Below are 25,838 nucleotides of genomic sequence, written 5' to 3'. Positions count from 1 at the left end.
ACATAGCTGTTTGACACGAGCATGTTCTCGTGACCCTCATCATCCTTTATTTCCTAGAATCCCGTCTCCCTCGCGCTTCTCTCGCCGTCCGAGGGCAGCGTTGCGTGTTAAAGGTTGCTGCCCGTGACACACATGCCCATACACACACAGGCATTGTCTGTGCGTGAAGGTTGCAGTGGGAGGCAGCAGGGCTAAGTGACTGAGTGTGAGTGCAGCTCTTGTTATGTGCTGGTGGTGTTCCCTCGGAGGAATGTGTGGCAGAGAGAGAGTGTTTCCCAGTCTGGAATGGCAGATTCCATCGCGCTGAGTCTGAGCACGAGCGTAAAGCATCTGGAATTGTCGTAGTTTCATTTGTGACAACATTTTGTTGAGGAGATGTAATTGCCAGAAAATAGGTTCTAGAGTTCATCCCGAAACTGTTTCATTCAAGTCCATTACTATTTTAAATTAAAGAGATGTTCAAATCTTTTTACGTTTTATTTAATGCACCTTTTTATTTTTTTTGAAAAACTAAATAAATTAAACAAAGCTGAATCCATGTTGACTGGCTTAAAACACTGTTAAGTTTAAATAAAATGTAAATCTTGTTGCAAGTACATTGACTTTAGAATGATTTCATAAAATTGCAATGAATGTGTTTCGGCCTTTTTTCTACTTATAAAACTTGCCTATTTTTCGTTGTGGGTAATTTTTTTTTTTCTCCAACAACATGCCAAAGCAGTTTTAAATGTCTGAGAGTAAACCTTTTTGGGGAAAAAAAACCTCATTAATTCAATTGTTTCCTTTTGTTTGCAGAAAGTTTTCATTACAGTAAACTAAAAACCACAACAGGGCATTAAAGCAATAAGGTGGTGGTGGGTTTGCTCTCTTCAGTGTCCATGTCAATGTCGTTTTACGTTTTTTACGAGGTCGGATATTTTTCACAGGGCTTCATTAATGTTCTTTAAAGTGAGAACAAAGGAAGAAAAACTCAAACACTCTGAAATCCTGCAGAGCTGAAGTAGAAATAAAAAAAATCAGACTGGTAGTGGTGTTTATGTGTAGAAAAACAGCTATTGTATCTTCACGCGACACGTTAACACTTACTGCTCATTGTTTTCAGCTCCTTTTGTTCGAGAAAGCAGCCAGGGAGGCTTACAGTATGAGTGAGTCAGGTCCCTGGCTGTATCCCTCACCATTGTGTCCTGCTTCACTGGAGATGACAATGATAGCCACTGTGCTCTGAGTGAAATACATTGCTGACATCGCTCACATTCTACATGCTCCATACGCACGCAGCACAGCTGTCCTCGGCACTGCTGTTACAGCATCGAGGCCATTTTGAATTCATGAATAATTTTGTTGCTTTTTCCCCCGATGCAAACAGCAGATTGCGTCTGATATCGATCAAGAGGAGAGATTCTGTGATTCTCCTTTTTTTTTTCTGTGAAGGAGTAAGGAGAGAGTGTTTCCCCCCTCTCTTTAGCGAGTGAGAAGGGAGTGCACGCTTGATGTCTGGGAGCTAGAGAGCCCGAACAGCAGGACTCTGAGATCAAACAGGTTTCCTCTGTGGATAAGAAAGATAGCCTGGCTGGGAGGGAGGGGGAGAAAAAAAACACGAGCTGGGAAGGCATGAAGAAAAGCAGGAAGATGGCTCTTTTTTACTCTCTCAAGCTGGGGATAATTGTCAGGCAACGAGCAACAATAACGACCATCTCAGTTGTGTCGTGTGTCTCCTGATCATCTGTCTGTGGCGAGCTTCGAACAGGTGTGGGCCACATGGCTCCTCTGTTCAGCTGTGACTCTTGACCTCTTCCCTTTGCCCCGCAGTCGCACACTTTCTCTGGTTCTGCTCTCGACTCTCAGGCCCGGTGTCCTCAGGGACAATCGCTGTGTGTTTTCCTGACAGCTCTGCTCACAAGAGAATGCATGTTTATCACCCAGAGATTATACTGTGTGAGGGCATTTCCTCTTCTCAACCCGTAAACTCAAAGGCAGCATTAATAATTTAGCTACTTATTGCAGAGCTCAGTGATACACAGAGAACTGCATTTTCCCACTTTTACTCACTGTATACCCCAGAATTTCTTCCCCTATAAGACTGTTACTATGCTCACATGTTGTTTCTTTTACTCCCCCTCCCCTGAGTTTTGAGTTGGGTTTTTCTCCTCTCTTGTTCTTGTTTCCATTAAGGCTGATGATTTATCAAGCGTCTAACTTCTTCTGGCTTTCATTACAGTGTTGCTATTTTTTCTTTTCCCACCCCTTTGTTTTTCTTTTATCCACAGCTTTATTTTTGGCGTGTCCGTTCCCTTTCTTCTTCCACCTCTGCCCTTTCGCTTCCCAAAAAAAAAAAGTTGTTCTTATCGAGCCAAAGAAGCAGCTTTGGAGAGCATCTAGAAGGAAAGGGTGTGGCCACCCACACCGCGGGACTCTATTGTCTTGCACTGATTCGTCATGTCCTCTCTTTGACAAACACACATAAAACACAATGTACAACGTGCAGCACACGCATGGGCAAAATGTTCCAGGTCCTGAAGCGGCTCTTGGACCATCTCGTTTTCAAATTAAATAAAAAAAAAAAGAAAGTCTCTTTAAGGAATGGGTATTGTCTGCCGCCTTTTATATAAAGATCTTGCATGATCTGTTAGTTCTCAGACTTTCAGCTACTACCTCAACAAATTTAACTCAATATCTGTAAAAAAACCTAAGTTATAGCCATTTTTGTGTTTGCTAAGGTTGATTAGCTTTGGCGGCCATCCTAATTTGGTTTGATTCCAAAAGTTAACAAGTTGTGGATCCAATAATTACTGTCTGGGAGTTGCATTAAAATTCGACCACTGGTTGATAAATATTTTACTACAGACAAACAAACAAACACACTCCTTTACCCCCTCCCTGGCATGACTCTATCGGACCGCATCAGGACGCAGCTACGCAGTATCGCATCTGCTCCAGGTTGTTTCCTTTTCTTTGTCATGATCATGGTCGTAGCCTAGGCATGAGGTCAGCATGCTTCAAATTCTCCGCCACCGAACCAGGCCAGTGCAGGTAGACACATGGAGACACTGTCACCACTACCAGTAAGGTCCTCCACTCCACTGAAGACCCCAAAAGGCTGCCACCACAACCTCGCTGTAGACGTTTTGCATCCTCAAAACTATTGTGGACCAGTCATGCTCTATCACGCTTAATGTGGAGCCCACTGAAGTCTAAATCCGCTCCTGAAGACCTTGCCAAGATTCTGCAAAGATCGTCCACAATCTGGGTTGTTTTTGTTTGTTTTTACATTACAGCAGGGTTTTCATTCAGTGTGAAGGGGGGGCCTTACCAACCCAACTAAAATGGTGTTTTTACGTTGTTGTCAACATGCATTTACAAAAGAGTGGAATGCAGTACACACTAGGACAGAATAAAATATTCTCAGTGGTCAACATGTCCGTCTGCATGCTCTCATTCAGTTTCTTCAGGTAAAGCTTGGCAGAATCAGCCTAACAGCCTGACACGTCCTGGGGGGTCTTCACATTGTTGTCTCTGTTCCTCGGGGAGGAGAAAGTTGAGGTTCACCTACCGAGCAGCTCTTCTGCAGCTCGCTCACGTAGACTCTGACAAAAGTTTGCTCCTTCGTTGAGGATTTCACACATGCCTCCAGTGCTAAGAATATATCCCAAACCAACGGCAGCAGTGTGTCGTCTGTGCTTGGGTGAGAACATGTTGTTGCAGGTACTGGTGAGGACATGAAATAAAAATAACAAACTCCAGTTTAAATAATATATCACTAAGTCTGAAGGCTTATCAGATGCCAGCAAAAATGCTTCTCAGCAGGTTGCACGTCTTCAAGTGAGATTTTACAGCTCTAAAAATACGCCACAGAGGAAACTATTTTTTTCTTTGCTCTTGCTGAAGGTCTGTAAAGGATCTCATTCTGGTTAGAAAACACTGTAGTCCTCCCATTTTGAACTCTGCTTTACCCATCAAGCTGCTGCATCAACATATTGAATTAACGTTACTGAACTCTGAATGCATCTTTGAGAAATACATTAGCGCCATTTACTGAGATGCACATGTTGTGCAGGAATGTTATCTTATTAGAAAAATGTTCATAATGAGTGCGCTCTGAGTTTATGCCACTAACTTGCAGACAGCCATTAATCCGGTCCATTTCACTTGCACATTAAGCCTGTTGAAAATAAATAACCTGACTTGTGCGTTTTCCCTAATCTCATTTCCTGCTTTTCTTTCTGAGTCTAGAATCCCTAATCATTCATTAAAAGGTTAATCTTTCATAAAGAATTCAGATCAGAAACCATGCTAATCTGAGACTGTGATGAACTGAACAGTGACCCGACTTCTTATTTTTCTTGTATAGCATCTTTCTTTAATAGCAGCAGTTTTATTCCTGTAAGATGAAGCAAGATGTGACCATCAGCTATTTTCTGTCTGTTTGCGACTTTATGGCTAGTAGGTTTGAGACTTCCTCAGATATTTGCTTTCGTCTTTGGATTGCTGTGTTTAAAATAAAGATTTTCTGACCTTTTTCTTTTTTTTAAGTGGAACCACCCAAAGCAGTAGCCATTTGGTATTGAAGTATTTACAAAATAAACTGTAGAAACTTTGCTATAGAGTTAATTCCTTAAGATGAAAGCAATTAAATGTAAAACCAGTTCAATAGCAAAACTTCCTCTGAGAGACAGAATGACTTGCGTAAAAGGAAGCTTATTCTCAGTGAGGTCTCTTGTGCCATCCTCGTTCTGCTCTGTTGCTGTAGTTTTTCCTCTTGAGTTTGATTCCTCTTTACGTGACTTGGCCCAGTTTCTCTCCCTGAGTTCTACGCCATTGTCCCTGCAGCGCTCAGACAGATGTCTTGCTGGATGTGCGTGCAGGTGTGAAGGGAAATGAGGAAGAACTGAGCTAGCTGGCTAAAAGTGACCATTGTTTCATAAAGGAATCAAAGAACACTGTTGGACTCAGTTATATTTATCGCTCTGTTTGTGCAGCTGTGTATTCTTTAAGGCTTCATACTCTGGGAAATGAGGGGCAGGTAAGGGGAAGCTTTAATGTCCTCACAGTTTTATTATAACGGCCCTCTGCTACAGAAGTTATGGTGTCTGCAAGGGCGGTCTGGCTCCCGTAATACCAGCTGTTGTTATGAGTCTGCCATTGGTGATGGACACGTTTCCTTTTGTAAAATCTCTGAAGCTACAAGCTGAAAACCCTAAGTTCTGAATTCTAACTTTAGGTAACCTTTTTTTACCCGTGGTAATTATATTACAGTCCTCAAGAGCAAAATTTCTTCTCTCACTTTCTATACCAGCAATGATAATAGGTTCAGCTGGGCCATTCTTCACTCTTGACACGGGGCTGCGAAGATGGGTTTGGCTATTCTGCAAGGGTTATTGTGACAGACTGCCGCCTGGTTGAAATGGTCGCCATATTTCACAGACCAGCCTGTTATTGCAGGCAGCCTTAGGCTCAGCTGGTGCCTCTGTAGTAGTCAGTGCAGTGCAAGGCCACTTCGGAGCACATACATGCACCCTTACAAACAACCAGGTTGGGAAAGAGTTATACCTTTTTTGTAGTGGTTGGTTGAAAAGCAGTCTTGTACCTCGCTGACTCACTCACCGTTAAGGGACACGGTTCACCTTTAACAAATCTTAAATGTTCTTACCACTCAGGCAGGTTTTGATAAACGGTGAGTTTAGACGTGTTCTACCTGTTTGCAACCATTTGCTGCTTTTCACATTCAGTTTATGAATTGTTTAATTCTTTGGGATATTTTAGTTGATTAAATATCAGAAAAAAAATGAAAACTGAAAGAGCTAAAAACACACAACCACATAGTTATACCTGCTCGTGTTTTAGAGTCTACTATATACTATAGTTTGTGCACATCCCCTCTTGAGCCTCCCCTCTGCTTCCCAGAAAGTTGCTGCCGAGGATGGAAGCGTGTGACTTCAAGGTGGATTCAATGATAGTATCTCATGTTATCGACTGCTGTTCTGGGTCTCACCATTCATTTGATGGAATGCATCCCTTTACTCTGTCCCCCTGGCCTCCCCGCCTTTCAGTGGCACTCAGATAAGAATCAGTAGCCGTCAGCAGATATGTGTCCACCCTTTGCTCTCACTCTGTCCACTGTTTCCATCTCTTCCATTTTCCTGCAGATGTTTTCAACGTGCTCCAGATGCCTTGTGGATTGTTGTGATTACAGTTTGCTGAGTAATAATATATATAGCGGTTGTCCTTACTTTATTATTATTATTTACATTTCTTTCTGTCTGAATTTTGTGTGGTTACAGTTTGCCGTTTGACTATGGCTGGCTTGGACCACTGTTAGTGTAACAGCCTCCCTTTGTCACCTAAGTGTTCAGCTTCAAATCACTGAAGCATCCCAGAGGGGTGGGTCTTTATGTGCACATGAACAACCCTGCACAGCCTTCAAGGCCTCTGTGAGCCATTGGTGATGACTAGAGTGACAGGAAGAAGAAAGAAAAATAAGACAGGATGGTGGCGCAGGTGATGACCATTTAATTAAGAAGAAGGAAATCTTTTAACACTATTAGGTCAAATCCCATTTCCTATCATTACTCCTACCCCTGCCCTTTGGCTCTTAATCCAAAGTCCCAGTAAGTAGTCAAACATGTCACTGCAACATGGATCCCCCTTCAGGAAATCGATACGCCATTAGTTGACGCTGATTCCTTTAACATAAACAATACAGCATGTAAAACTAACATGCAACAGACTTTGCGTATATTGTTATTTTTAGGCTTGTTATAGAGGATCAAAAATAATAAAGTAATACATTAAAATACACTGAACTAGACTATACAGTGTTTGTTGAGACAACAAAATATTTCTACCATAAGTATACAATGCTAGTTTTGCTAGCTTTTATGGTAGTTAAGGATAAAAGACAGTGGTACTAAACAAAATACATCAAACTACCGTGGTATTGTTCCAGTAAAGATATTTTTAATACCACCAAAAATGTCTGTTTTTAAGGTCTAAAAACTTGTTTTGCTCTTAATCACAAAAAGGATGGGGGCCCTCTTTTTCTCAGCAAGACAACTTCAAAAAAGAGATGAGATGCATCCTTACTCATTCACTGGAATTATGACAAGCGTTAATTCAATTAAAAAGGATCAGAATCAGAATAAGCCCCCCGCCCACAAAGGGATGTGTCTGCACATGATGGATGTCCACACCCATTTTCTGCTCCTTAATAGTAGTTTTGGGTGACGTTAAAGCGAGCGCTGTCAGTTGAGGTTGGTTTGACTGAGCTTCACACACCGTCACAGACCACTTCTGCAGACAGACACACACTCTCAGTGGGCTTCTTCGCATGCTTGTGTTGAGGATTAGTCTGATCCCCTGACTGGCTGATAAGCTGATTATAGGGGGGAGTGGGGGGGTTGTTATGCACCGGCCATTCTGAAATACTAGAAAAGGCCGCAGACCTTCACCCACAGACTGGGACCGCTCAGCCTGCCTCTCCTGTTGGCCAAGGGCGGTATAACGTCTTGGTGTGGCTTTGAGGAGGGGGGGCGTTCTCTGATACCTATCCATACCACCTCCTCAAACAGATGGTACAGATCACTAGCGGTCATGGTTTGCTTCCCCGCAGCCAATCGTGTACCAGAGCAAGAGAGCAAATGAGTTGAAGGAACGAGGGACAGAGATGAAGCCTGCTGGAACAGACTGAGGCCCAGATGGCTGTGTCCAGCAGAGACAGGAAATGGAGGTGACACCAGGTGGACGGCATCCTCAAGGATGAACCAGATACACAAGCACACACAAGTTAGCCTGGAGCCTAGTAATTTGTCTTCCTCAAAATGGACACAGATCTTTTGAGATGACAGGTTGTAAGGTGACATGTGACCCCATATAATGCTGAAACTGCTGGCACACTTGCGGTTGTTCGGTCTTACTTAAAAGATTGTGTCAACGTAGAAACCTGATTGATGAATGCATGATGCATAGGAGCAAAGTATTTATTGATTTCTGCATTTCCAATGTGATTTTTTTTATTGTTTATACCAAACAACAAAAAATCAATTTGAAATTGTTGTTTTGTCCACTTTGCATCATAAAATGGCCCTTTACAAACTAAATAAAAAATCAAACACAACTGTAATCAATATTGAAAATAATGCTAACTGTAACCATTAGCTGCATCCCCAGCCTTATTTGATGATGTTCTTCAAATTATTGCAGCAAAGAGACAAACCCTTCCCCCATGCCTTTTCAAGACTGGGTTAGTAGAGCAGTCGGAGGCTGTGAAATGGGTAAAAGGAGCTAGTTAACTTTTGATAAGCTGTGTTTTTCATTATGCATGGAGACCCCAGCCCCCAATCTCCAACCCTGCAACCCCTCTGCCACCGTACAAGAGGAATCAGAGCATGCAGTAGCTGATAAAGGCTGCTGGTGTCAGGAGAGGAAAATGGTTTGTGACTGAATCATTAGAGTACGCTCCTAGGAAAAAAAAAAAGCCTAAGGGGTAAGGATTTGTTGGAAGAGTTTCTACAGTTGATCATTTTTGCAGAGGTGAAACTGATAGTTGAATTGTTGGAGGTGTTTTGTACCATTTGGTTGACATGGGAAACTGACCCCCCGTTGATAGCTTGGTGACCCCTGACCTTTGAGCTCTGTTCCCAGCCCTCCACGAGCTGGGAACTTTGACGAGAAACTATGGACTCTAGATCTATCAAGGCAAAACTTCCATTATTAAAACGCAGCTTTTAGGTTATTTATTTATTTGTTTCTGTTGTTTTGTTAAGCTTGAGATAAAGCATCTCACTGTTAAGTAAAGGATAGAAAAATTTGTGAAATGACCAGGGAAGTTTGCAGAATTGCAAAGGAATTTACCCCCGGTGAGCACTAACCCCCACAATAATTCCCCCTGTCTTTTTAGATCCTGATGGGACTAGACTGGGCTTACATTTAATTAATAGGCCTGATCCTTTGAAGTGTTTTTTTGAGAGGTAATGCACAGTTAATATCTTGCCTGTTATACATAGCTCTTAAAACAACCGTATTTTGGAGAAACAATTACGAATCTGGTTAATAGCCATAAAAAACTTTAAATATAGGAGTTGTTTTAAGATGGAAGCGATCCTGTTTGGTCTTGGTCCTCCTTAGGCTAGTCGTTAGCTTGTTACTCAGCTCAATCGGGTATTATTTCTTTGTCTATTCCTAATGTAGTTATTTAGTATGATAGCTGCCTTCTTGCCATCCTTCAGCCATAATAAAAGGTCGGGTCAATAACCTTTCCCTTTTGTGATCTGGTGTCCTTTACTTCTCTGCTCGTCTTGCTCTCATCTCCTCGGTTGCGCAGCACGTTTGCCGTGGTTTGGCTTCCGCAGAGTTTTCCATGTCTACAAGTCACTAAGCTTGTTAACTTGCATCCATGGGACAACACAACTTTTTCCTAATACTCTGGGTGAGAAAGGAAATGCCAGTGTAAGCTTTAATGTGTGTGTGTGTGTGTGTGTTTGTTTTTGGAGGAAATATTCAGACCCAAGGAAAAGACTTGGGTTGGAGTCTTTCCATTCCTGCAATTCCTTCTAACACTTACTGTACTGAAATTCTATCTTTTCCTCTGCTCCTTTCTCCTCTTGGTTGCTTGCGTGTGTGTGTGTGTGTCTGTGTGTGTCTTTACACTGAAGCAGAGATGTCTGGAACTAATAGAGTCCACCCTGCTGAAGAATCTTATTAGGAAATACTACCTGCGGACTGAGGCTTCAGTACCCACCGATTTAACTGTCTAAAAATCACATCACTCCAACACACACACACATACACACACTTCATCGTGCAGACCTCTGTCCCAGTTTCTCCCCTTCAGTTTTTTCTTTTTTTTTTCCTGCCTGGTTTCAGATTTAGGGGGGTAATATTCGTGAACTTCACTGCTGCCTTTTTTATTTTTTATTTTTTCAAAGCTTTATAGTTGGAGAAACACACGCCTCAATCCAACCCTCCATCTTGCTCTCTCTGTTTTACACACACACTTATGCTTCCTGGAGTTGTTTTAGTATGGACCCCCCCACCCCCCTTTACCGTGTGCTCCCTGCTGGCAACAAACCGGTCCGACTGACTTCCTGTCTCTCTGTCCTTTCTTCCTGTGTGCGCATGGATGAATGGATATATTATTCACACTGACGCAGTGCCCGCCCTCTTACTCACCCTTTACACTACTTTGTGTTGCTTTCGCTCTTCCGAGGACAATAGTATGAGCTCATAGTGGTACAACTGAGCCCCCCCTCCTCTTTTCCACTGCTCTGTTGTCTGTACTGCAGTATCAACGCCCGGAGCAACAAAGTCCAGGCCTTACCTCATAAATATGCACAAAAATGGAGCAAGAAGCATATCATACCTTGCTTATAGCTTCATCTCCTGCTTGGTTGTCTTTAATTTATGGTGTGTTGCCTTATTTTCACAAGCGATTCGTTTGGCAAAGTTTGTGCACTCAGTGTTGGCAGAGACTTGTTTTTGAAGGATGATCCCAATCTGTTAATACTTGGAATTTATTAATTATAGTGGCATGTGTTGAAACCTTGGCAACTGCGACATCGCAGTTTCAGGATGGGAAGCTCCAGCAGTCAGTCAGAAAAATTGTCAGTAAAACAACAGTTCAGTCAGACTATCTAAACTAGATATTCTCTCAGTTGGAAGAATAATTCAGAGCTGTAATGGATTGTCTTCAGTCTAAATGGGACTGCCTTTACTGATGCATTTTTCCACCCAGCAGTATAATCTTCATCTCCTTTCATCACCAACTGTGCAGATAAAAAAAAAATAGAGTAAAACTATAGGATGTGTAGACGTCTCACTTTTCAACGATATGTGAGTCATGCTGCGTTGTCCGTGGGGAGAATAAATGGGGGATTTTTACCCCATTTATACCCAAATACTCAGACGGACCTGTAATAAGAATCTGGCTGCACCGTATCAGAACTGTCCTTTAAATCAACAGACTTGTTAAAACCGTGTGAAATTGTTGTTTCTCTGTTTTTACTCCATCGCACTCGCTCTCCAAGCAGTTCAAGCCTTGTCTCAAACACTCATCGCATCTACTTGCAAACAGTTGTCTCACGGATGTGTGTGTGTGTGTGTGTGTGTGTTTGCATGCCTCTGCGGTGACGATATAAAGGTGGACACAAGTGGGCTTCCAGGAGCTGGCAGGATAACTGCTGTCAAAACAGTTCAGAGTGACAGTTTGAGCTCAGTGTCACTGCATGTGTTTAGCAGAGAAAGACAGCATTGTTTAAATGAAGTTTTCGGGTACGACGAGGCTTTTCAAGCTGCGTGTTTGGATTCCGCATCTAGGCCAGACCAGAGCAATCGTCCATCCTCTCAGATACGTAGGAAACAGCCTAAAGCTGGGAGTAAATTTGCTGCAAAGCCGTGCTACGAGAGGCAATGTTGCAGGAAAACTATTTTTAGCTTTCGTGTTGTGCTTGCCAAGGAGGAATGAACACAATGTGACTGGATGTGTTGCGTTTTGCTGCATATTTGTTTCCTTTTCTGGTTTAATTCCGCCCTGGCCGCTCATTCACATAGTTGCACGCAGCCACGTGGCCAAGTCTGGTTTGTTTTGAGGCAACGCGACCGACTGCCTTCAGCCTCAACCCGCTTTAAAATTAAGTGCAGGCATCAACCATGGTGGTACTGCCATTCTGTTGCGGTTGCTCCGTCCTCATCCATCATGCCTCTGTTTTCATCTTCATTTCTTTAGATCAGACCGAGACAACAAATCAGTGGTGGATAATTTGAAGGAGCAGGTTTATGTCATGCTATGTTTGCACGCTCACAGTTTTGCTATGGATTCACGAATGGTCTGATGTCACCTATTTACACACCCGACATCCACTTGGTTGCATGGAATGCCACGAACAAACAGGATACTATTGTGACTGGATGACAGTAATAAAATAAGATCAAACCTTTACATAAAAAGGCCAATTGAATGAAGGTGTCTTCATCTTTCATCACTGCGCCTTTAACTTCTGTTTCTACAGGAAAATGAAAACGACTGTAGAGACAATTAGCTGCTTTGAAGAGCTCCTTTTGGTGCGTTGCTCCTGGGTGAGGTGGGAGAACAGACTAAAATATGTACTGACAAGCCTCATGCAGACTGAGCCAGACAGCCCATAGTTTTTCTGACAGAGGAGGGAGGGAGGGGAAACGGAGAGGAGAGCATCAGTAAAGTAAAAACCCAGAGCCTGATTACAAGACCTGCTCTCATCTGCCTGGAAAATGTGACTGGACTGTGTGGAGGAGGTGGAGGCATCACATTCCAGCTCACGTCCCACTATGTACTCACTTAAGATGATGACCATCGCAGAAGAACAGAACTGAAGGGAAGACCTGCACAGATTTTTATGTACTTTTCCTCTTTATATCATAACCTTTATTGCTTCAAATGAAAATACTTTACATTTATTAAAAGGATAGTTCGGATGTTTCAAAGAGGGAGTTCTGTGCAAAGGTTATGAACAGTTAACATCTTACCTGTTGTACATAGCTCTTTGAACAACCTCAGTTTGAATTTCTGTCCAAGCTAATGAGCTAACCACTAATGTGAGCAAGGCCAAGACTGAAGTGAATTTTTGTCATTTTAAAACAACTCTACATTAAAAAAAGTATTCTTTAAACCTTTAACCTACTTTCAGTTTTGCATTACACCAAAAAATATTTTGGTTTGCTGGCAGAAATTCAGCTAGCTGCTGCTATTTGTGCTAGCAAGAAACCATAGAATTCCACATAAAACCTTTGGTTTTTAATTTAAATTTCAGCGATGTTAAGGTGCACCAATCTCCGTTGGTCCTGGCCCTGCTCCGACTAGCTCTCAGCTCCTCAGTCTGGTCAAAAGTAAACTCTAGTTCTCCAAACTGAGGTTGTTCAAAGAGACATCTATAACAGATAAGATATTAATTGTTCATAACCTTTCCACAGATCCCAACTTTAAATGACCTGAACTGTCGCTTTAAGGTCTTTTCATTTTAACAATAAGGTCTGGTGTGGAAGGTGTAGGTTTAGTTTATTCACACAGCCGGGTCTTTCATGAGTGCAGCATGTCGTTAAATGCACTTGCCTTCTTAGTGTGAATGTGGGGGGGGGGCTTGAGAGCGGTTTCAGGGCTCAGGGCATGCCCTCCCTATTAAATTTATGTCCTCCTCATTAAGTCTTCTTTCTAAACATTAGGATCTCATGTGTCTACTCGTGCTTTTTTTTTTCCTCCAGACTTCCTCCATCCATACTCCACCCCCTCCAGCTGTCTCCAAGTTGATTGCCACCTGCTTTCTGTCACCTTCATGCACTCCCTATGCACTCGAGGGCTTGTTTATTTGAGGTGTCGTGCGTGTGTTTGCATTGTTGTTGACTTAGATGGGCAAATTACAAGGCCACCATCTTGAGGTTTTGTGTCACAGCCTGAAGAGGCGGGCCTCTGACTCACTCCACATCATTGACAGCACTGCGCAATGAGTAAATTACACACAAACACGCACATAAGTGGCCTATAAGACACTAGCACATGCTGTCAAAGCAAATATTCCCACCAGGTCATTAGCACAGACGCAGACAGTGCACACACTTTTATTTGGGCTTTAGTGCTGCAGTGCCACAATGCTCTGCTGATTAAAAGGCCAGCAAGCCAAAGAATGACTGAGCAGCCGCTGGCAAAGTGGCACAATGTTTAGTTCTGTGTCTGTGAGAAGAGTGGGAGGAGCGCAGTGGTCACAGACACATTTAGATATCCCACTTCTCTTTGTGGTCATGAGAAACTGCACTCTCAGCTGGTAAAACACAAAAGCAGCATCACTGTCGGCTTGACAGGCGGCTGACTTCCCGCATGCCTGTGAGTGTTTGTGTCTGGATGCGAGTGTGAGTTATATACTGCGCTACAGACAGGATGGAGGCCAAAACCCTTCGATTCCTCTACAGCCTGCGCTGTAAAGGTAGGATGGGACGTGTGTGTATGTGTGTGTGAAAGGTTGCATGCTGCTCAGCTTTGGCAGGCAGCTGTGAGAGCGTAGCATTAATCTGTCAGCTGTCACCCCTTATTCAGCTTATCACCTTCCTGTGTGCCTATGCTTGTGTACATGTATATGAATAATGGTCATTTTGTGTTTCTTTTTCGCTCCGTAGCTGCAGTGGTCAGCACTCTCCATGGGATGCCTTTTTCTTTTTTTCTTTTTTCTTTTTTTTGGTTGTTGCCAGTGATTGAATGTGGTAACTGAGTGCACTCTATTAATTTGAGGCCAGCATGGAGGAGGAGGACGAGGGAGAAGGGAAGGGCGGCAGGAGGAAAATGAAAAGTGATAAGCAAGGATAAATGGCCGCCTCTGGAGATGTCTGTGTGAAAGATGATATCTGATCTCGCTCACGTAGACACAAACCTGCCTGAAAGTGTGATGAGGATGCACACACATGAGGTGTAAGACGGGAAATTTGAGTTCACACACTACTCGGCCCAAGGTGTTTTCAGTGCACAGTGTCAAAGATTCGAGACTTCAGTGCCTTTACATTTTGTTCCGATGTTTATCTTAATAGCTCTGCATTTCTCACAGCAATCTATACATCGTCCTCCCTTGTTGCATGATAATTACATGTTATTTTAGCGTAAAGACGCCTTTGATGTTAGACATCCAGGAAGCGAGCATTATGTCATTTTGTTGTTTTTGTACTGACAAACACCTGGATCGTCGAGGCATAATTTAATCTCCCTGTCCCGCTTCCTTCTGCCCTGGCAGAGATCCGTGCCCAGCTGGTGGAGCAGCTCAAGTGTCTGGACCAGCAGTGCGAGCTGAGGGTGCAGCTGCTTCAAGACCTGCAGGACTTTTTTAGGAAGAAGGCAGAAATCGAGATGGACTACAGCCGTAACCTGGAGAAGCTGGCCGAGAGGTTCCTCACAAAGACACGCAGCACCAAGGACCATCTGCTCAAGTATGTAACATTGCACAGTTACACTGAGCTGCAGGTTACAGCTAGGACTAGGAATGCTATATACAAGGAGTTTTACCCTTCCTTTTTAAGCTCATAATGTAAAAGAAAAATTACCCAGTTTTTCTATTTAGCCTTTTAAGCAGAATAGTGTCTCATAGACTGGTGGCTTCCTTCCTGAGAAAAGGGGAAGTAGAGGCAGCAGGCAAGAAATGAAACTGAAGGATGGTACAAAGAGGGGTGACAGACATCATAAATAGTCTGTGCTAAATGGACTTGAATGACTCACAGCTTCCCAGTTTGATGTATTGAAACGTCTATGGTTTTTTTTGGGTTTCGTTATCAGACTCCTTCATATAAAAATGTATAAAAATGTTGTGTTTTTGCATTCGTGCGGGAATGAAAGGCAGAAAGCCTTTGCTGAAACTGGCCAGGTGGTGTTTTTGTGCTCCCCACTATTTCGAGGCGTCTCGATGTGAACGGAACCTGATCCAGAACGGGAATCTTTCTCACCAAAGGCAGCCTTTCTCTGTGGCTGTACCACACCGGCGATTATAAAATGCAGAAAAAAATGCACTCTGAAACACTTCAGCCTAAGCAGCTTGACTTATTTGGCAGGTTTTTTTTGTTGGAGAGAACAGTCTGTTTCTCTGTGGGGAGCTGCTAGCTAATCATAAACCACATGCGCACACAAACTTGGCAGAGTTACTGCAGATAAATGAAGCCAGAGGTGACTTTAGTTAGATAATTGTGCCTTTTTGCATTTCTGTCTCTTAACAAATGACTCAGACATTAATTAAGATCCACCATTTCAGAGCATTTGTGTAGGAAGATGGTTTCAGATTTCGTACAAATTCGTAAAAGTACGAAAACAGAAATGTGAATAAACTTAAAATATCCTGGTCGTATAAGATTTATCAGCATTATGTTATTCAGGTATTAAAATAGACATGTTATGTATGTATATTGTTTTTTTGTAATATGCTTTGATTAAAATACTTCAGAGATAAAGTCCCTTTAATAATGGAGTATGAGCAGGTCTGTCCAGAACAGCAGGTTTTCTACTGAGAGACATTATTTTTTTTGAGTTGTTCAAGATTCAACTCAATAAAACTGTTAAAACATGTTAAAGATGAGCCTCTCAGCTAACCGCATGAAACTCCTAAGTGTTTGACCCGATTAACAGGCTTGCTGACACGCTGCCAAAACAATGACATGGCTAAATGTTTATTGCCCGCCGCCGTGAAACGTGGGCGAAAAAATTGAATTTCCTGTGTGCATGTATGCTCGTCTGTCGATCTGTTAGCAAAAACATGTCATGTACCAGAGGGCGCAATTTAATGAAACTGATTACTGGATGTACAGCTGCAGCCTGACTCAAGATGGCCGCCACCATTAGTTAACTTCAGCAAACACAAAAACGGCTATAGCTCTGTCGGTTTTACAGACATCAAGCTCAGATTTGGTGTGGTAGTAGCTGAGAGTCACCCCCATCGAACATTTCCAGTTCCACTGTCTGCTCATAGGCTACAGACGAATGGTGCCAATTAATCTTTTAGGTATAGTTCACTGCAACAAATGATCCAACGTTGTGAACCAGCCAGAGAAAATGTGATCGGCTCACGATAACAGACTTTAAAATAAAGTTGACAGAACGTAGCGAACATACAATTAATAAACAGCATTCCAATGTACAGAACATGCTCGTGGAAACAATTCAACTATGTTGTCCACAGCCTTATTGACAGCAGCAACATATAAATCTGAGAGGCTATGATCTAATTACTGGCAAAGGAAAGAAAACGAAACATTCAAATACACGAATGTGTTTTTAATTTCTAGCCTTCTTTTTTGTTTTGTTTTGTTTAAACTTTGGTCTTTTTAAAGAGATTTTGATTTACGCTAGCTCCGGTTTAGATAAAAACCATGTGAGAAATTTAGAAATTTAGACAGAGGAATCACTGTTTTGTTAGAACTGTTAGGAGCTCGTCTTCATGGGAGTTCTGTAACTTCATTACAAGATTCTTATTCTGCTGGTTGTTAGATCTGATAAGCCATGAAGGGTAGAAACCACTCGTTAGATCTTTGAGAGTGCTTCGCATTTCAAAAGCTTTTTATAAAATGAACTGCATTAGATTCATCTTCAGTATTAAGAACTACTTTTGCATGCAGATTAATATCGTCCATATCGGAGCAGCAAAAGTGTAGAAGTTTTCAAGTAAAGTGCCCTAATTACTTGAGAGATCCCTTCGTTGGAAATATGTCGTGATTAATTGCCGCTGTTGATTTGAAAAGGCTCAAGGCCTCTGTAATTGTTTCCACGTACCGTAAATCTGTCGTTCGACAATCCGTGGAGGCACGAAAAGCTGCACCGGCAGTGTCATGGTTTTCTGGGACAGCTGTGAGTCATCAGTATATGCTTGCTTTTCCAGTTCATGATGTTTGAATAGCCTTTTCTTCAGAAACGGTTCTTCTCTCCTTCGGATCTTCTTTTTTCTTTATTATTCAAAATTGGCTATGAAAGTATAGAACCATTAAAGAGCCATAAAACACAGGCAAGAGAGGCAACAGATATTTGAGTTTCGATGGTGAAACTCACCGTCCGCCATCTTCTTTCAATTCTAGTTTCATATGTTATTGGTATTGATGCTATTCGGAGACAAAAAGGCTTTTCTTTTTAAACAAAGCTGTATAATTTAACTCATTTTGTGTGCCGGTGATTGGGTTGATGTAGAGAAGAATATCATGTGGTCAGATGTTGTGAATTAATGCAAAAAGAACTCATTTCCACTGAAGCCAGACAGGATTTTCAAGTTTCAGAATCTACTTTACTGCATCCTTGTAAAATCAGTGTTTACAGAAATATGTTTCCAGGTGAATTCTTTGTGAACGTTTTCCGTGGCATCCTGATAGATACAAATGAAATCCTACTGCAGAGGCTTTAATGTGTTGCCTTTTGCAACAGAGGAATTATTTTTCAGCCGTTTCGGTCACCTGGATCTTCCAAAATTACCAGATCTTTTCAAAAGAAAACCGGGACATTTTCTTGTTGTGTCTGCCTTGTGTCTTCACTTTTAGTTTCCGTGCAACTATGGCCTCCTCCACAAACAGCCAGCTTCCTCTTTTGCTTCACCGCTCTTCTCTTTTCTTAAGCATCACGCACTTTGCCAGAAAGACATATTTCTCTGCGGGGGGCAAATCCACATTCGCCGTCTTTTACTCGCACAGACACAGACTAAAAAGGGATCAGTAGGTCCTCTAAACGAAACCCAATTCCGACTAAGAGGACCCCCCCCCCCTCCCAACACACACCCTCCAACTCTGATCAATATTCAGACAGTTGCAGGGCATGTGTCTCCCTCTGTTGAACTTTGGGGGAGGGAGGAGACCACGGGACAGAAGAGCGATAGTTTTATACATGTAGCTGAGCTACTTCTTCTTTTAAGGTGCGTTCAGATGCCATGATCTGTCTAAATGTCATCAAGGATATGATAGTTTACAAACTGCGAAGTGTTCAGTCTCCATTTTCCTTCTGCGTCCCTGCTTTTTATTCATATTGACTCCAACATCTGCGCAATTAACACAATATTATTATTATTTTTTTTCGTTTGTTTTGCATCTGCTGCTGCTGCACAGTCTGGGTGCCATGCTGGAATTTCAGCTATTTTCCGCTTGCGTGTGTGTGTGTAACTGTGTGTGTTTTTGACTCAAAGGTCTGCATGAGGGCGGCCTGTGGCTCTTTCTCTGTACCCCCTGGGCGTCGATGGCGCTCCAAGCAGTGTGGGGCGTGAGGGCTGCGAGTGTGTTGGTCCCGTGGAGACCCCTGGTATGCTCGCTATTTGGCAGAAGCTGCACGGCGGTGGTTGGAGGGTTATACGGTTAGACCATACTTTGTGCGTCTCCGTGTGTGAATCCTCTGAGTGGCCGCGTGGAGAAAAATTGTCTTTATGTTCAAAGCCTGCCTTATGCTGAAAACTGGGCCTGGTTCGCTGTTAATAAGTTGCAGTTCTTTGCACAACTCAGAGCTGCAGATTGCTTCAAATATCTGCTTATGTGTGTTTATTATTTTACTACTACTTCTCTGCTTAAGTTTTATTGTGAAGCCCTTTAAGATTTTTATCTTAGAAATGTGCTAGTTACTTTTTGAAGCCCTGGTCACATGATTGTATCCTCACTAATCAGATAAACATTTCTGTTTTGCATCTCTCACGACTATATCTGTCTGCTGGTATTTCCTCTTGAAAAGAAAATCACAATTTTTTTTATTTTATTTTAAAATAACAATTAGGATAGGGCTTCAAGTTTGTCCTCTGCAGCAAACCAAGTCTCCAATTTAAAGAATTGGAGACTTGGTTTGGATCCTTAGGCACTTTGTTTTGTCAAAAAGAAACATTTTTTTTCCCATTGTTTTTAAGCTGACTTCATAAAATACAAACCAAAACAAAATTTCACATATAAAATAGTATTTCAGCACCAATAAGGTGACTCCCAAAGAGCTGACCAGAGCTGATCATCTGCAGGATGATGGTCTTGGTTCTTGTCAGGTCTGTGCTGGATTTTTGTTGTTGTTGTTTCTTAGACTCGTGACTGTCAGACACGGTTCTTCTGTTTATAGATAGTTTCCTCAGCTTCACACTTTGTCTTCTGTCCTCCACTTGTCTGTTTCCCCTTCATTTTTAGTTTTAGCACAGTACAATATGTTGTCATGATCAGGTACAAGAAGTGGACAGAAACTAAGAAAAAAAGCAGCCAAAGCCAAAAAAGCAAACTTTGAAAGACCTTCGGATAGGCTAAACCACTATTAATTAAGAAAACTTTAAAAGATGACTTGGTTAGGTAAATTAAATTTACAAAGCTAAATGTTGGTTTAGTTAGGTTTTCTTTTCTTAAATTCTTCCAAATGTGCAGAACAGTCTTTATCTTTTCTGTTGAGGTTAGGAAACGAAAAAAAATTGATCATGCCATATGAGAACGTCAGTATAATTATGGTCATGTGACCTCTGGGCACTCTGTGATATTTCAGCATAGGTGAGAGTCAGGCGGGGGTTTTCGGTGATATTTCACCCAGTGGTATAGTTGCGGTCCGAGGGTGACATGTCACATGGAGGAACAGAAATAAGCTTCTTGAAACGACAGAGGAACAGCAGCCGCGACCTTGTGTTGTGCAACCAGCAAAGATGGTCAGACGTGCCGGAAAACAAACAAACAGCGGAGGGAAGTGAGTGCACGCTTTCGTTCACATGACTGCTGGGAGTACGGCTCGCGGAGAGTTTTTCAGATCCAGAGGTGGATTTATGGCAGTCATTTGCCCTGTGACAGCTTGTACCATCCTGTCCCGTCACTGTCCACACTTCAACTAAAGACACACACGCACACACACACACACACACACCTTCACATGGACACCACCCCCAACTCTATACCCCTCAGTCAAAGACTTTCTCTGTCTGTTTGACAGTGTGTAAGCTTGGGTCATTGCTCTACTTTCCTTGACCCGCTCGTGTGTGAATGTGTGTGTGTGTGTGTGTGATGTAAATGCCTTGCAGCTCTTTCTCTCCCTTCATCCAGTTAAAGCTGCTCTTAACGACACAAAGGCCATCTTTCATCCACTTACACTCACCCATAATCCATTTTACCCACTAGATCATTCGTAGATCAGTCATACCTCGTACTGTACACACACCCTTACACGGTTAAACCGTGTGTGTGTGTAGTCTGTAAAAACAGTTGTGTTGATGTTGTGTAGGCGGGCCATCTAACCGCCGAGCATATTTGCAATAGATTTATGATGGCTTGAAACAAAGTCAGTACAGCAGGATTAAACTATTATACTGTTGTTAAAATGACTGCAGTTTCCAGATCTCTATCTTTATGTCCTTTTTTCCTTCTTTCTTTCATTTTTTTTCCTACAACAGCTGTGCTTCAGGGGTAGGCTTACCTCTTCCTGTTGGCTTTTTGCAGCCTGGCTGAATCCTGTGTTTAGGCTGGCTTACATACCCTCTGTGGGTGTGTTTGTGATTTAAAAAGGAAAAAAAAAGAAGACTGCTGGTTTCTGCAAAAATGTGTTTGGGAGTTCTCTCCTTCTGACATGTTTTGAGAGTGTGTTTTCATACCTCTGTGTGTGCACATGCAAACAAACCAATAGGAAAAGGTGCCATTAACAGATGGGGAAAAGTCGTAGGATAATTAACACCGAACACATTTTGAATCTTTCTATTCCTCTGTGCGTGCAGGAAGGAGCAGACCATTTTATCTCCAGTGAACTGCTGGAACCTGCTGCTGCTTCAGGTGAAGAGGGAGAGCCGCGACCATGCCACCCTGTCCGACCTCTACCTCAACAACATCATCCCCCGATTTGCACAGATCAGCGAGGACTCGGGGCGCCTCTTCAAGAAGGTACGACCACACTCGGACGGAGCGTGACTGGGTGATTTCAGCGTCAGTGTGTTAAAACCGGGTGGCACAGTGAAGCAGTGGTTCGAGCTGCTGCCTCCACTCAGGATCGCTTCCCAACCTGGGTGGAGTTTACATGTTCTCCCTGAGCTCACGTGGGTTTACTCCGGTTTCCTCCCACAGACCAGAAACATGCTTGTTAGGTTAATTGGTAACTCTAAAATTGTCCTTAGGTGTGAGTGAGAGCGTGAATGGTTATTTGTCTCGTTTGTCTCTATGTGTCCCTGTAATGGACTTCGACCTGTCCAGGGTGTCCCCCCGCCTCTCACACAGTGATGGCTGGAGCTCCCTGCGACCTGAAAATGAGAAGCAGGTAAAAGAAAATGGATGGATGGATTAAATCCAAACTATAATGAAAGGCCCAACACATGTTATGCTGGAGTTTAAATTAAGACCATCTTATGGTGAGAAGGGACAGATTTATATCTGTTTTGGTCCAACCTTTTTAATGATAGATACAATCTCAGGGATGATGTCAGTGCTCGGAGGGTATGTATTGAGGATAACTCTCAGCCACTACCATATCAAACTTTAGCCAGATACATGTAAAAATGAACTGACTTATAGCCGTTTTTGTGTTCAGATCATCTTGAATTGTGTTGTCACTCTGTTTAAAATCAGTGTCAGATATTTCATACGACACCAAGTTTAAATCGGTTCTTATTTTGCTGATGGAGAGCGATTTAATCGCAGGATTAAATTCAAAACTGTGTTACTCTAAAAGGAGTGGCGGCCAAACAATGGCTGTGTTTTTCACAGTGCAAATTTTCCTTTAATTTTAAAGAAAAGGAAACGTTAGGAGAGTATTCCCGTCATTCGGCTGACTGACAGCTCGCTGCAACAGGTAGAGAAACCAGACCATGGCACCTCACAGACACACAAGCCTTACTGGGGCTGAGGTTCTCATCGTTGCTCTTCTTTATGTGTGAAGGGGAGGAATAAAAGGCTGAGGTGAGTGGTCCTCCTCCTCAAATGCTGAAGCAGCTTTAGAAAGCCGGACATGCTGAATCCATGTCAATTTTAGCCGTGTCCATCCGTCTCCCCGGCATCTGTTTTTTGTCTTGGCGGATTTATTTACTGACGGTTTATAGTGTTTGTGTTTCATACAGAAGTCTTATTGAGCTGTGCTTCTTAGTCTTGCAGATAACAGAGATAAGAAGGGCGAACCACGGAGGAATAGCGGGGAATAGACTGAAGCCAATGAGCAGGAGCAGAGAAAGGAAGATATACAATAAGAAGCAAATATTAATGCAGAGTTCTCCTCATGGGAGGCCGCTGTTCATCTCCACAACGGGCAAATTAGACCGCTTGTTCCGCGCGAGTGTGTCAGCATTGCTGCAGGATGAGGTCATTCTTGCAGGTTGTTGGCACTTCAAAGGGTGAAGCTTTGGTTTGGATTTAAAACTACAATTTATTTTAGGTCAAGCCAGCAAGAGGGGGTGGGGTTTATGGTGAAGATGAAAGCGAGGAGAGCTCCAGTCGGATGCTGCGTAGGGGAGAGGAATGTCATGAATGGGAAGCAAGTTTTGACTTTTCATGCTTGTGTGGACAGCGAGGCCATGCGCGGGGAGCGTCGTGGCGGAGGCAGCTGATCTCCAGCCTGACGTGTTGTCCTTGAACTCCATTTGCACTTTATTCACAAGCATGAAGAATGCATGACAATCTCAGTTCTCATCTCACTGCATCCCAGACAAAAACAAGACCTTTTGTCTCCCTCTTAGTCGTGATTAAGTCATAACCACTGATTTCCATTTTTGATTATCACCTGACACCAAAAGACAAAAGGCGGGTTTTCCTATGTCTGTGTGTGAGTTTGTTTGTCTGTTAGCAAAATATCTCATGAACCACTGAGCAGATTTGAATAAAAACTCTCAGAATTGATCATTAGACGTACATTTACTACTGATCAACTTTTGGATTCAACCCGATTCAGGTGGCCGGCACAGCTAATCAGCATTCTGACTAAATTTCTGTCATATTTACAGCTTTTGAGCTAAGACTTTTTCTGGTAGTAACTGAGACTCATTTACAGCACGTACTCTGAGCGTCACATTGTGCATAATTTTATTTTCAAGGTTTGACCAAAACAGCTACAACTCCGTCATTTCCCTTCGTTATTACTGATTCTTATGTTGTGATAATATTCTCTTAGGGCTTTATTTCCTTTTTTTTCTATTTCTTTTTTTCTTAAACCACGTTGTTTGCCTTGTCTGGGTCAAAGACAGGCGGCACACATACACCCACATAGTTCTCAGATGACTAATTAGGTGCATAATTAGTCCAGTTATGACATTTCCAGTCAGTGGCATCGTAAATGTGATCAGTGCCAGAGGCTACGACACACACACACACACACACCCTCGCTCATATTAGAGAAGTCAATCCATTCATCTCACACACGTGATTCCAGCGTGGAAAGTGTTGCAGAACGGTTCTGTTTGTGAACGATCGCGTCAGGGACTAAGTGCGAGCACTCGTGAAACAAATCATGTTAATGAACGCGTCGCCTCCAGCTGCACCTCAGACTGCGGCACTAATGAAGCGGGCCAGGTGCTGGTTTGTGTTGTGGTCTTGTTGAGCCGGACCAGGCGACCGCGGGCGAGCCGAGGAGTCCAAAGGTCAACGTCCACTGTTTACAAGCAGAAGGGCTCCGCCGAGCCTGATTGCTCTTTGATTGGCCGTGGTCTGGTCTGTGTCACCCAGTCAGAGCCTCTTAGAAGCACTTTAAAAAAGCGTGTGCAGCACAACACCACTTACCCCGATCCTTCCCCCTCTTATGTTGCCGTGTCCATCTGCAGCACCGTTTGTCTGCATACAACTCTCCATCCACCCCTTTTTTTTTTTCACCATATAGATCTTCTTACCACATCCTCTTTTTACTACTTCACCTACAAACCTTCAAAGCTACCCCTCCCCCCCGTTCCTTACCCTCCCACAGAGGAAGACAGATGCTCAACATGCACTGGCAAAATCTGTTTTTGCTTACATTCCGCATTCCTCGTCCAATTTTTTTTTTTTTTTTTTTTTTTTGTTACTTTCTCTGCCTTTTTTTTTTTCACCTAGTTTTCTTTTGTTCGTCCTGCAGTCTCTGACCTGCCTGCTTTGAAACAAAAGCTCAAACAGGCACCTTCATTTCAAGTACTTGTTGTTGAAATGAGTTGGTTCTCCGCTCGGCTCCTGATTTCTCTAAGGTCTGTTGGCAACAAGATCCTCAGAATTAGATGTGTAATCATTGCAGTTTTCTTTTCTTTTGCTGTTGTTTGTTTTGTCATGATAAAATTGAGATCAGATTAAAACAATAATGTGTTGTGTCTATCCACCTCTGCAGAACCAGTAATCCAGCATGTTTCGAATCATTTTCTGTTTAGAAAAATTCACAGCGGCTCATAGACCACACTTCAACTTAACTCAAACTGAGCTCTGCCTAAAAACTCTGCCTGTCACTGGATTTCCTGCTTTCAGATTCTGATAAAAGTGCTGGTCATCGACCCATCCTGCTCCAGAGACCCGTTCAGTCCAGATTCATGACTCTAAACCAGTGTTTTTATTATTAAATTTGACAGCAAGTTCCTGTCGCTTCTGTTGATTCTTCTTATCTCTCTTTCCGATTATCTCGGTAAAGGAGTAGTTTTCTTTTATACGCTTCAGCTAACTTGTTTGTTTCAGTCAGTTGAACTAATGTGATGCTTGTTTTTCAGGCTATAATGGGTTAGGAGGTTAAATAATGTCATATTGTAACCAGTCTGTAATGTCACATGCAGCTATACAAATAGAAATGACCAGAGTTGAACTCCGGGCTTCTCTGTGCACAAGCATTACAACCAACTTTGAATGATGTCCTTTTACTAGTTTGGGCCAGTCCTGACATATTTATGCAAAAATATGAACAGAGCTCCGAATGTGTGTGTGTGTGTTTGTGTGTTTGTGAGTGTGCGTTTTTAAATGTGTGGAGCTCACTGATCTCTGGGTTGCTTCTCAGTCCCTAGCAGCTCCTGTTGTTTAGTTTTGACTACGGTGTTGTGCTCGGATTAATCTCAGTCCTCCCTTGCATATATATTTCTTTAATTTTTTTTTTGCAGCGTTGCTACCCCACCCTTTTTGTTTTTGTCCTGACATTTTCGCCTTTTGCTGCACAAATCCATCAAGCTCACGACTTCGTTGCTCATTTATCTGAATCTGAGCCGTCTTCTCGTTCTTCGTAGGATAATGCAGTCTATATTTAAGATGGGGAATTGGTTATTTACACGTCTGAGTGGGCATAAACTGAAGTTGCTGACAGATAGAAGACCAGGCAGGTGGACATTTGTCCTGCGGGTTATGGTAACCCGGTGGTTAGAGCTGTTTATTTACATGACCGTGTTTTTTTTCCTCTCTGTCCTTTCAGAGCAAAGAGGTTGGAGTACAACTGCAAGAGGACCTGCTGAAAGTTCTGAATGAACTTTACTCGGTAATCAAACTCC

General features: G+C 42.6%; 1 protein-coding gene across 4 annotated transcripts in view; it reads left to right on the top strand.

Moving 5' to 3' along the window:
* Window positions 1-25,838, top strand: part of srgap2 (SLIT-ROBO Rho GTPase activating protein 2) — a 56,508-nt gene that overhangs the window by 14,898 nt on the left and 15,772 nt on the right. For 3 of the 4 annotated variants that reach the window (XM_017415954.3, XM_017415955.3, XM_037975072.1), the window contains 3 exons: window positions 14,736-14,928; window positions 21,159-21,321; window positions 25,763-25,825. In XM_017415954.3, coding sequence (XP_017271443.1) covers window positions 14,736-14,928; window positions 21,159-21,321; window positions 25,763-25,825 — 419 coding nt within the window. Of the gene's footprint in view, window positions 1-13,790; window positions 13,941-14,735; window positions 14,929-21,158; window positions 21,322-25,762; window positions 25,826-25,838 lie in introns of those variants that run through there. The other variant, XM_025005863.2, reaches the window with a different exon arrangement.

The sequence above is a fragment of the Kryptolebias marmoratus genome, linkage group LG4 (assembly GCF_001649575.2).
Source record: "Kryptolebias marmoratus isolate JLee-2015 linkage group LG4, ASM164957v2, whole genome shotgun sequence".
Taxonomy (NCBI): Eukaryota; Metazoa; Chordata; class Actinopteri; order Cyprinodontiformes; family Rivulidae; genus Kryptolebias; species Kryptolebias marmoratus.
Note: the sequence above shows the minus strand (reverse complement) of the source record. Positions and strands in the feature narration are given on the sequence as shown.